Source organism: Balaenoptera musculus, chromosome 2, assembly GCF_009873245.2.
Source record: "Balaenoptera musculus isolate JJ_BM4_2016_0621 chromosome 2, mBalMus1.pri.v3, whole genome shotgun sequence".
Classification (NCBI taxonomy): domain Eukaryota; kingdom Metazoa; phylum Chordata; class Mammalia; order Artiodactyla; family Balaenopteridae; genus Balaenoptera; species Balaenoptera musculus.
This window is the reverse complement of record NC_045786.1, coordinates 64,929,689-64,942,041: the sequence shown is the minus strand read 5'-3', so window position 1 is coordinate 64,942,041 and position 12,353 is coordinate 64,929,689. Positions and strand designations below refer to the sequence as shown.

The 12,353-nt window shown below is 47.7% G+C and overlaps 1 protein-coding gene across 8 annotated transcripts in view; it reads left to right on the top strand.

The window, feature by feature from the left end:
• The window catches only part of PAQR5 (progestin and adipoQ receptor family member 5), an 86,198-nt gene that overhangs the window by 53,260 nt on the left and 20,585 nt on the right, over positions 1-12,353 (top strand). For 6 of the 8 annotated variants that reach the window (XM_036840854.1, XM_036840862.1, XM_036840866.1 and 3 more), the window contains 2 exons: positions 8,584-8,711; positions 11,363-11,568. In XM_036840854.1, coding sequence (XP_036696749.1) covers positions 8,584-8,711; positions 11,363-11,568 — 334 coding nt within the window. Of the gene's footprint in view, positions 1-8,583; positions 8,712-9,847; positions 9,969-11,362; positions 11,569-12,353 lie in introns of all 8 variants that reach the window. The other 2 variants (XM_036840903.1, XM_036840895.1) reach the window with 1 other exon arrangement.

Below are 12,353 nucleotides of genomic sequence, written 5' to 3'. Positions count from 1 at the left end.
CAGAACCAGATGTTCCCCAGCTATTCTTCCAGGTCCTTCCTGCATCACATGGGTCCAGTGATCCCTTCCTTCTGAAAACTTGTATAACATCTAGTATATCCGTGAAATGTTTGTAGCAATCCTTGGTTCCACTAGGCTGGATGCAGTGAAGCATCCTGGGCTTTTCAACCTAACAAACTAGGAGTTGCATTTTGGTTCTGCTATTTCTTATGAAATAGCAGATGAAGTTCCATCTCACTGAGCTTCAGTTTCCTTATCTGTAAAATGGGCTTGACAATCCCTACCTTTCAGTGCTCTCACGATGAGCAAATAAAATCGGGTCTGCCCCTGCCATGTGCTGGATCTGAATCAGGAGAACAAATAGAGGCCATAGACCATATGCCTAAATATGTAAAAGTCACAAATGAAGCTCATAGTTATATAAATTCTACCTTGACAAATATTCCTTCATAATGACAAAAAACAGTATGTAAAGCTCTGATTTTTGTATAGCTAACGCCAGCAAAATGTCAAAGACAACTAAACTTTATTATTGCACATGTCTGGATATAATGTTGATGGATTAGTGATGTTTAGATGGGCATAACATACATAACATAATTCATAAATTTACATATTTAGTCTATAAAATTTATTTTTCTTGCCTTCATTTCAGCAAAATTTTGAGATGTTGTAATCAACATTATCACATAATTTGTGTTCTGTTAAGAGCGATGCCAAAGTAGACCATTATTCTTGAATCACTGTAGTTCTTAGATTTTTTTTTGATTTTAATTAATTTCATTTGGGAGAAACTTCTGTTGAGTTTTTATTCAATTCTGCTGAGGCAGAGCAACTGTAATTATTTAAAAATATTCTTAAAGCCACATTTAGAATCAGGAATGAGTATAAATTTTACATACCAAGTTCAAACATTATAATGAGGTTTCATATGATAGAATTAAGTGGGAAAATTATTAAATATTTTAATTTCATATGGATCACCATCTTTTATGTTGCTGTTTTCACTTCCTTAAAACAATATCTAGATCCATATAGTACTACTTGATTTTTCTTTTTCCAAGAAAAAAATATAAAGAAAACAAAATAGCATCTTGCTCAGTCAAAATTATACCTCAGTCTGCAATGGCCGGAAAAATAATTTCTGTGGGTATCAACTTCAGGATTGTTTGTATGTAAATCCTCTCTTTCATGGTCCACAGACATTTTTGTTTCCTTATTTGAATTTTATTTTATTGGAATATCATTTTTGTTGCATATTTCATGTGTGGCTCCTTTAGTTTAGAAAAGTCCTAGAGATATTTAAAATAATAAATATGCATTTTTAATCCCTTTAAAAGTGAAATAGCCAAACTAGATTCTTTTTTTTGTGTGTAGGCTTTTGCTACATAACATATATCTGTGGACAGCTCAGGTTCAAACCTAATGTCATTTCCCACCAAAGATGGGATTTGCTCTGTACTTGAGGACCTTCTGTTGTTTCGCTGATTTCTTTCAGTCATCTTGCATCTTGCCTAAATTTTACCTAAGTGTTTAATGATAGTTATTTGGCATTCCCATTGCAAGAATAAGAGTAGTTTGTGGTCAAATTTGATATGTGTTTCAGGAAGATATCCCACATTGGGGAAGATTCTGAGGATGTCATATATAATCTTTGAATTGTTCCAAAGGAAGGCATCAATTCTCCTAGTAAGAAATTGAAACCATGTGCTGCCATCTCCAGCTCTAAGAATGCTTTTGGATTTTTGGGCAAATTCTGACCTTGTATTAGTTTTCTGTTGTTGCCATAACAAATTACCACAAATTTGATGGCTTAAAAAAGAAGATAAATTGATTATCTTACAGTTCTGTAGGTTAGAAATCTCACATGGGTCTCACTAGGCTAAAATCAAAGTGTCGATGGAGGCTCTCTGGGGAGAACCTGTTGCCTTTTCCAGCTTCTGGCGGCCACCTACAGTCCTTGGCTCCTGGCCCACTCCCTCCATCAGCAGAGCCAGCAATGTTGCATCTCTCGACCCTTCTTCATAGTCACATCCCCTTCTACCGCTCCCTTCCACTTTTAAAGGTTTTTTAAAAAAATTTATTTATTTTATTTATTTTTGGCTGCGTTGGGACTTCATTGCTGTGCGCGGGCTTTCTCTAGTTGCGGTGCACGGGCTTCTTATTGTGGTGGCTTCTCTTGTTGCAGAGCACGGGCTCTAGGCGCGCCGGCTTCAGTAGTTGTGGCTAGCGGGCTCTAGAGCGCAGGCTTAGTAGTTGTGGCGCATGGGCTTAGTTGCTCCACGGCATGTGGGATCTTCCCGGACCAGGGCTCGAACCCGTGTCCCCTGCCTTGGCAGATGGATTCTTAACCACTGCGCCACCAGGGAAGTCCTCTCCCTTCCATTTTTAAGAACCCTCGTGATTACATTAGGCCTACCTGGATAATCAAGATAATCTCCCTATTTTAAGGTTAGCTGATTAGCAACTTTAATACCATCTGTGACCTTAATTCCCCTTTGCCGTGAAACCTAACATATTTACAGGTTCTGGCGATTAGGACATGGACATCCTTGAGAGGCAATTATTTTGCCTACCACAGACTCTCAAATCATGTTATCACAAGCTTGCCCATGGTAGATTTTTAAATCAATACCTAAATTTTAAGATTATTTTTCTAGTTCTTAAATCAAAGACTGTATTATTATAATAAAGTAAAACTGATGGAATGCTCCATTGTTTCAACTTCGTCACTTTCTTCTTCTGCAGATCAACACTCCGTATAATGCTCGTCATTCAGTGGGACTTCTCACCCTGGTACACCTACCTGTACTGAGTAACATTTACTTTTTAAAAACATCCTATGTGTCTTTGTTTTTTTCACTTTATTGCTCATTAAAGTACTAATATCCTTCAGATCCTCCATCCTAGATACAGTGGTCATTTGTTTCACTATTTTGTATCCATCTTACATGTTCGGCCAGAAGAAGTTTACCATCATCTTGTATAAATATTGTCTTGCATGTATGGAAAGCATCCTTATTCTTGACTGAATATTAGACGCTTATTTTTTAAAGAACATCACCCCAGTGTTCTAAATTGACCTTTATCTGTAATTGCTTAATACCAACAATGGTTGGCTATTAATTCAGCCGATTTACAGTTCTAGTAATTGCATGTGGGTTGTGTACCAGTGATGTTTTATGTGTTTTAGATTGAGAACCTAAGTGTTCTCTTTTACCAGGACCAAGCATGGTCCGTCCTGCATGAGACAGTGGCTTGGTGTCCGACCCAGTGTCAGGCACGTGGCAGATACTCTCTAAATGACGGGTTATACTTGACACAGCAATTTGTGGCCCGCTCTCTTCCTCCCCATTCTATCCATGCCTCTGCCTACCAACACCTCACCAGACTCCTTGCTGGTCTCTCACTGTCCCCTCCCTTCCTTTTCATGCCTGTGTCTTTGGGTTCATCTTAACATACCTAAAGGGCACCTCCTCTTCTGTGATGAGCTACAGTTTCTGGACAGGGAGGTGACAGCACGATGCTGAGGCAGGAGCCTGGGCTGGGAAGCCGGAGATAGCTGCAGAATCAGCATGTGCTGGGAGTGTGTTGGAAATGCAGAGTCACCCCAACCCCACCGAACTGCAGTAAGATCTCTAGGTGATCTGCAGACACCTGCAGAAGAAAGTTGGAGAGGCGCTGGCTTAGAGACTTTGTCCCCCAGCCTCACCACTTGTACTTTGTATTAGCTCGAGCTGCCGTAAAAAGTACCATAGACGGGGTGGCTTAAACAACAGAAATATATTTTCTCACAGTTCTGGAGGCTGCAAGTCCAAGATCAAGGTGCCAGCAGGGTTGGTTTCTTCTGAGGCTTCTCCTCAGCTTGCAGAGGGCCACCTTCTCGCTGTGTCCTCACATGGTCATCCCTCTGTGCACGCACACCCCTGGTGTCTCCCTCTGTGTCCAAATTTCCTTTTCTCGTGAGGGACACCAGTTAGATTAGATTAACTGTCTTGTTTTGACTTAATCACCTCTTTAAAGACTATCTCCAAGTACAGTTATATTCAGAAGTGCTGGAGGTTAGGGCTTCAACATGTGAATTTTGTGAGAGATGCAATTCAGAACAATGACGCCACTTTAAAGAAGAGGCAACTAAGGTTCAGAGAAGTGTGTGATGGTCCACAATCACACTGCAGGCTGAGAGGTGAGAGCTTCATCTCCGACAAGCCCTCTGGAGTGGCAGGGAGGACAGTGTGAGACCAGGACACGGAGTCTGATGTCTCAGCTTTGCTCCCCCTACTTCTGTGATCTTTGATAAATGCCTTAACATCCACAGACCTTAGTTTCCTTTTCTGTGAAATGGGGACAGTAAAAGGCTGTCCCTCACGAGGCCGTGAGGATTCAATGAGATCTAGATGGGAAATGCAGATTACCACGCCGAGGCCGGTGGCCTGCTGACCCCACTCTGACAGCCTCTGTGCTTTGCCTGCCATCAAAATCCTCTCTTATTTACTGCTAGCCAGAATGCCCGATTATTTTCCCCAGGTGATTTGCAGTTTAATAGCTGGAAAAACCAAGGGTTTAAAATGGTCGCAGTGGAATTTCAGGCATCAGCTAGCAGGGCCACAGGGCTGTTCTTGGAAGCCGAGTTCGTGACAGGCAGTAAGAGGAAAACCCGCTGACGTGCCCTTCCACCTGGCTGCCTGGGGGTTCTCGCTCCTAAATTATAGGCTGCGCGCAATTTGATTTCATTTCATTCTAAATTGCCCGGACTGCAACCTGGGAGGCAAGGTGGAGTCAAATCAATTCTGCTGTGCAAATATGCTAGCGCCTGCTAACTTTGGGCCGCTTACAAATGAGGCCCAGCTATGGAGTATTAAGGCAATGACCACAGTTTGCCTTTGGGGGTCAAACTAGGCACGAACACAAAATTGTTTTCAAGTGTTTTGCTGTTCAGATTTATGTAGCATGCATTCTGTAAGGATCTACTCTATGCAAAGTGCTTTGCTAAGGCTGGAGCCGGACAATGGAGAGAACGCGTCTCCCTTCCTGTGCTTGGAGGACCTCAGAGCAGGAGTGGACATAGCAATGCCGCCTCATGAACGGGGGTCAAGGTGGAGAGGCAGGAGGCAGAATCACTCTTCTGGGACAGAGGGGCTCCCTTTCTTTTATCCATCCTTTATCCGTCTTTTTTTTTTTTTTTTTTGGAGGGGCTGCTTAAAATCCTGCCCCCATGTCTGGCGTTAGGATAGCCGGTCAGAGAGAAGCAGTTCTTTTAATCTGCGCCCAACCCTGGCCTTGGTGGTAAGGCATTCTCCCCAGGTCTGGGGCCAGATTCTTCAGTGTGGTCAAGTTGTCCAGTTTGTGGACTTCCCAGCCCCTCTGTTCCCCTCTGACTTTTGACTCTATCAGCATCGTCTCTTGCCTCTCAGAATGCAGGGTCCAAAGAGAGAAGGACAGTAGTCATATCCTGAGTCACCGTGGACAAAATGTGGGAGACTCCCCCCTGCTCTGGGTCCTGTCCATCCACCGTCCAGCTGTGGCCGTCACTGCATCTGAGCTGTCCTGCAGCCCCGCCCTGCTTCCTCCCTGTGTGTCACCCTCACATGCCCAGGGCTCCGTAGGCCCCTTGTCGTAAGATCTCCTGCTACACGGGATCTGCTGAACTTATTCACAAGAAGCAGTGAATAATTAATAACAATTGCTCCTTTCTGGAGTCCTTGCATTTTAACAAGAGGCCAATGCTTTAATAAAAAAAAAAAAAAAAGAGGGCTTCCCTGGTGGCGCAGTGGTTGAGAATCTGCTTGCCAATGCAGGGGACACGGGTTCGAGCCCTGGTCCAGGAAGATCCCATATACTGCGGAGCAGCTAAGCCCGTGCACCACAACTGCTGAGCCTGCGCTCTAGAGCCCGCAAGCCACGACTACTGAGTCCGCGCGCCTAGAGCCCGTGCTCCGCAACAAGAGAAGCCACCGCGATGAGAAGCCTGCGCACTGCAACAAAGAGTGATCCCTGCTCACTGCAACTAGAGAAAGCCCCTGCGCAGCAGCAAAGACCCAACACAGCCAAAAATAAAATAAATAAATTTATTAAAAAAAAATTTTTTTTTAAGGAAGAAAACAAGAAATATAACAGGTAGAATGATAGACCTATAGTTTCTGCTGGAGGGCCTTACGCGTGCCTGCCAAGCACGCGCCATCCTCCTCGCGTGACTCAAAGGCTGAAGGCCATCAGCCCGTTTGCCGCCTGGTCAGCAACCCTGGTGGGTGGGCAGCTGCAAGCGGAGATGCCTGCTGCCCATTAGAGAAGCTTGTCCACTGGAAACCGGGGATGTCAGCAGAAATGCACAGTGAATCAAAAACTGGAACAAATCGCTTTAATTAGCTAAAACCCAAACCTAATTCAAACAGTATTTCTTCACTGGACCATGAACCAACTTCATTCTCCCCCTCCCCCTAGTTGACTAGTTTCACCCAGAATTGAACCAAGATGGGAATGTCCTCACCGTCTGGTGAGCAAACGCCCCCCATTTCATAGGTGAGGACACGGAGCCCTGAGAGTTGTGGCCCAGCTCAAGGTCATAGGGCACCTAATGGGCCCAGATTTGACTCTTTACTCTGACATCCCCTTACTAATTTCTCCACTGTTCCATGAGACTTGTTGACTCAGAACCTCAAGAGATAGTCCAAGTTATGCCATACATTGTGTATTCTTTTTTAAAATTTGTTTTTAATTTTTGGCTGCGTTTGGTCTTTGTTGCTGCGCACGGGCTTTCTCTAGTTGTGTTGAGCAGGGGCTACTCTTCCTTGTGGTGCGCAGGCTTCTCATTGCGGTGGCTTGTCTTTGTTGCGGAGCACAGGCTCTAGGCGCGCAGGCTTCAGTAGTTGTGGCTTGCAGGCTCAGTAGTCGTGGCTCACGGGCTCTAGAGCGCAGGCTCAGTAGTTGTGGCGCATGGGCTTAGTTGCTCTGTGGCATGTGGGATCTTCCCAGACCAGGGCTCAAACCCGTGTCCCCTGCATTGGCAGGCAGATTCTTAACCACTGTGCCACCAGGGAAGTCCCTACATTGTCTATTCTTGTGGTTTTTATTTTGTTTTTGATTATTTATTTATTATTTTTTAAACTCTTTTTAAAAATTGAAGTATATTTAATTTACAATGTGTTAGTTTCAGATGTACAGCAAAGTGATTCAGTTATTATTACATATATTCTTTTTCAGATTCTTTTCCATTATAGGTCATTACAAATATTGTGTATTTTTGAATCAAGATCCTCTCTTAAACTAAGAAGTTGGTAACCCAAATGGGAAATGAGTGGCTAGGTAGGAATTCTCCCAGCCTTCCATTCCTCCCACAGCCCTAGAAAATCAGAGGGAAACCTTTAAAATTGATTATGATTCAATTTACATTACGATTACTAATATTGTCATTGTCATTATTTGCCTCAATTAATCTACTCATTTTTACTTAACCTCTCAAAGGTTATAACAACATTCGGCTAAGTCAGTGGTTCTTAACTGGGGGAGATTTTGCCCCCAGGGACATTGGCAATATCGGGAGACATTTTTGGTTGTCACATTACTGCTAAACAATGCCTAGGACAGCTCCCCCCCAGCACAAAGAATTGTCTGGCCTCAAATGTCAACAGGGTCAAGATTGAGAAACACTGATCTGATCAACACAAAAGGGGGTAAAAATCTCCCGCAAATCCTGCTAGTTCAACAAATAAAACTCTTTCCTTTTCCGTGTTTCTCCCAGTCTCCACCCCACTACATGTGCGTAAAATTTCTATAGTTCTAATCATCATGGCAGGAATACAGTTGACATTCCACTTTTTTTCACTTAATATCGCATCCTGAGCTTTTGTCCCTCATGCCTCATTGTCTCCATAATTACCATTTTTAATGGATGTGATGCAGTCCTCCAAGCAGGCTGACACCCGCTATTTTACCTGACCAGTCCAAGTTTCTCATCCGGGGTGGTTACTGAGAGCCTTGCCAGGTGGGCTGCATGGGGTGGGGAGCTTGCGTGGGCCCTGCTGTGACCAGCCTTCTCCTCCACCTGCAGCACAGGCTGATGCCATCATAGTTTTCACTATCAACAGGCCTTTATGAAGCGCCTTGGTGAATATATCCTGGCCCCGGCGGGGAGGGATCTTCCGCAGAGATCATCCCACCAGCCCCTGACATCCAGGGCTTGTTGGCTCGAACAGGCAGCATATATGTCAACCAACCACGAAGGCATCCGAAGACTGGGCTGTAGGCCCCAGGCAGAGGGTGCAAAAGCAGATTCTTAGGCAATATTCATGACAGGAGTAAGTGCATCTGCCGTGCAAAGACAGGCTGGATTCCCAAAGGGAGTCAGGGCCTTGAATCCTCTCCTCCAGCTGACTGCGGGCTTCTGGAAGGACATGGGAGTTTAGAAGCGATGGGAGGGAGGCAGGAGCAGCTTGACAGGTCAAGGACTCGGGGTCAAGTGTTCCAGGCTACAGTGTACAAGTGCACAGCCTGGGAGAAAGCTAGAGACTACCGGAGATGTTCCTCCTGAGACCTTCCCGCCACCCTCTCGTCTCACCTCGGCGCCCCTTTCTCTTCCCCCTGCAGGTGTTCCACGAGCAGGGCATCCTCTTCGGCTACCGACATCCACAGAGTTCCGCCACGGCCTGTCTCCTCAGCCTTTTCCAAATGACCAATGAGACCCTCAACATCTGGACGCACTTGCTGCCCTTCTGGTACCTCCCAGGCCCCTTGACCAGCTGCTCATTCAGAGCCTGGGAACTGGGGCTTCTTTAAACACAGCTGGGGTGGAGAGAGCTGAGATTCCGTGATGGGATTTGGGGGACTCCCCCGTGGTGCTGGGAGGCATGGCGGTCTGCTGCTGGGGTGACCTCTAGGACCCAGATTGTAGTAGGATTCGAGGGGCTCCTGGCAGCTCCCCGGTCTTTCCCTGCTCCCCTGCTTCGGGGCCTGATTTGAGAGGATTGTCTTATTCAGTCTTGGAGGCTTTCTGGGTCTTCTGGAAGCCCTGGCTAAAATTCCCTAGCTTGAGCAAGTCACTTAACCTCTCTGGGCTTCGCATTTTCCCATATGCAAAGCAGGATAGTCTGCGCCCTTCCTGGGGTTGCCCTGAGGATTAGGGGATGAGGCATTGGAAAAGGCATCGGGCACAGAGCTGTGGGTGCCTGGGACCACAGCAGCTGTGAGGCATTTGGTCAGGCAGCACTTTAGTGGAGCCAGCCAGGAGAACGCTCCGGCACGTGCACACGCACAAATGGGGATTGCCAGGAAGGTGAAGAGGGACCTGGCTGAGAAAGGTGGGGACCGAAGACCAGCTTCACATACCTGGTGCCTGTGCATAGCGAGTGAAGGGTGGAGATGGGGTCCTAGTATACGAGAGCTGGAAGGACCATGGGGGTCATGCGGGCCACCAGCCGACTCAGACCACCACTGGCTGACACAGATGCGGCCCAGAGAAAGGAGTGACTTGCTTACATCCCCTGGCAAGTTCTAGCACAGGTTGGTCTCTGGACTCCCCCTCCCAATTATATTGAGAAGCCAAGAGAGTAGGAAGGACCCCAGGGTGTGCTGCAGGCAGAGAGGGGCCTGAGGACGGCGGCCTGCCTGGCCAGCAGTCAGAGACAGACCCAGGGCAAAATGCAGGGGAAGGCTGCTTGGTGCCAGAAACGTCGCCAGTGGAGAAGAGGGAGAGCTCAGGCTTGGGGTGGGATAGGACCACCTGTAAAGAAGCCTTAGGGCCTGCAGACTGGTCCGGGTGGCAGCAAGATCTGCTCACGGAGGCTGTTCGTTGTTTTAAATTTAAGTAAACTTAAGTAAAAAGTCTAAATGATAATAAATTATAACATTGCAGAAGGGAGTAGAGTCGGAGTCTTCCCCCGGCCCCTCTTCGTCCTCTCTGGAGCTGCCGGGGTGACCTGCTGCTTGTGCATCCTCCCAGAACGCTTTGCTAGAGACTCGAGCATCTGTGACATGTGTGTACACCCAGCACCTGGTTCTTTCCTCCCTTGCTTTTCCCCCAGAGATCTCTGTCTGACCCCCACAGAAGCCTCTCTGGCTTTTGAACAGCTGCGCGGTGTTCCATTTTCTGGATGAACCACAGGTGACTTAGGCTATTTTGAAGTTTGTGCCACTACAAAGTGCCAGCCTGACCATCCCTGTTTGTGGGGCTTGAGTTGCTGTGCGCAGATCCCGTTGTAGCTGTTTTACAGCTGAGACATGCTGGCAAGGGCGCCCCAGTGGGCATACGCCCCTGTACTGCCAGGCCCTGAGAGCGTAACACACAGCAGCAAGGAGGGCTTGGGAGAGCCGGAGAAAGATGCCCCAGGGAAGTGGGACTCGGCAGTAATCTCGAGATGATAAAAGGGTACGTTTTGAAAAATAGCAGATAGCTTAAGCTTGATTTCTGCTGGGACAGGAGGGAAAAGATCACAAATGTAGCCAGAGAATTTAGCGATGCTCTTGGGGTTCCTGCGTGAAAAGCTTTTAGTTCCTTCCCTGGGAGAGTTTGTGGGCAAAGGGCCTGGCTCTCTAGTGGCGGTTTGTGGAAGCGGGCAGCTCTACAAGCAAGAACCCCACGCATGGGTTATAGGTTAGGCAGATCTGACACAGAACTGTGCAGTGTCTCCATGTAGAGAAGAGTCTGGAGGCCTAGGCTTAGCCGAGACTCAGCCGTGGGACCAGGCCCCTCAGAAAAGAGATGGTGATATTAGTGGAGAAATAGCATGGAAGAGGGGGGAGAAAATCGTCCCGTTGTCTTCCAGACTTTCCAGACCCCACAGAAGAGATTGCTTCTCTTTGAGGTGCCCTCCTGCAAGGGGAACTTGGACCAACCACAGGGATGACGACAAGGCCAAATTTGGATCCCATGAGGAATGGTTGAATGCACTGAGGTTTTTTAATGTGACGCTCAGAGAGGCGTGAGGGATTATGAAGACAGCCTTGAGATATTTGATGGGTTTGTTTTCTGTGGTGCTGATGGGGAGAACTAGGGCTGATCCAATGGAGAGAGATTCCAGGGAGACAGATGGAGGCTCAGTGAAACTTTGCAGCACTCAGAGCTGCCTCAAGAGATGGTGAGCTCCCCATCCCTGGAAGCGTGCAAGCTGAAGCTGGAGAGTCACCTGGGCAAGCTGCTGTAAAAGGGATCTTCCACCACATGCAGGGGAAGGGGACTGGACCATTGCCCATCCTGCATATTTCCAACCAAAAAGGACCCCACTCACCCTTCCTCGCTCATGGCATGTCACCAAAGTGAGACCATGTAGGAGCCGGTCATCCCAGGGAAATGGAAGGCAGACGACGGTCGGTTGAGGACGGTAAGAGGAGCCCCTGTCTCGGAGGTTGAGGGTGTCCCCCTGTGTTCCAGGTTCTTCACGTGGAGGTTTGTGAGCACCCTGCGTGTGACGGACGTCCTGAATGACAGCTACGCCTGGCCTCTGCTCGTGTACATGGGCGCCAGCTGTGTGTACCCCCTCGCATCCAGCTGTGCACACACCTTCAGCTCCATGTCCAGGAACGCCCGGCACATCTGCTACTTCCTGGACTACGGCGCTGTCAACTTCTTCAGCCTGGGTACGTCAGGCCCTGCTCTTGTCTCCTCTTCCCTGTGACTGAATCACCTTCCCTTTCCCCTGGGAGCTGGGGCCACCATGAGGCTCTGGTGGGCTTCCGGAAGAGTCACCGCAATGCCAGTGCCCCTGCCCGGGTGCCTGATGAGTGTTTTATAAGAAACTTGTCCAAAGGCGTGCTGGCAGATATTTAACAACTGGCTCTCTGTGGACCAAAGTCCTGGTCTGTGGCTTTGACAGGTTTGCTGTGGTGTAAATACTCCTGCCACGGCCGGCTTCAAGCTGCCAACGTCACTGAACACAGGGCTGGGGAGAGATGCGTGGTAGGTCCCCATTACGTAGCCATTCCTCTGTACAGATACAGCGGGTGCATTGACTGAACAGTTGTTGCTCTTGTTAATATGATGCATGTCACTGTAAGTTCATGTCATTCAATTTTTAATGATGGCTGTGTTTAACAGTTGGCTTGCGAGTTCTCTGACACTAACAATCTGCTGTCACAGGCCAGCGTGAGCCAACTCCACACATCAGTGCTGGTCTCTGTCGTGCCCCGCAGAGAAGGGGGTGCTCACAGACCCCATCGGTCTGGAGGCTTGTAGGGGTTAGAGCTGCAGTGATAGAGTGAGGGGAGGTGGGGGGTTGAAACGCCCTCCTCCTGTCTCCTCTCCTCTCCCCCAGTTGTGGGCATCCGTCTGTCCCCTTGCATCCCAGCTCTGGTCGCTTCCTCCCTCCTGATCCTGCTCCAGGTGTGAAAGCAAAGTCACCGTCTTCCCTTTGCCCAAGAGGGTG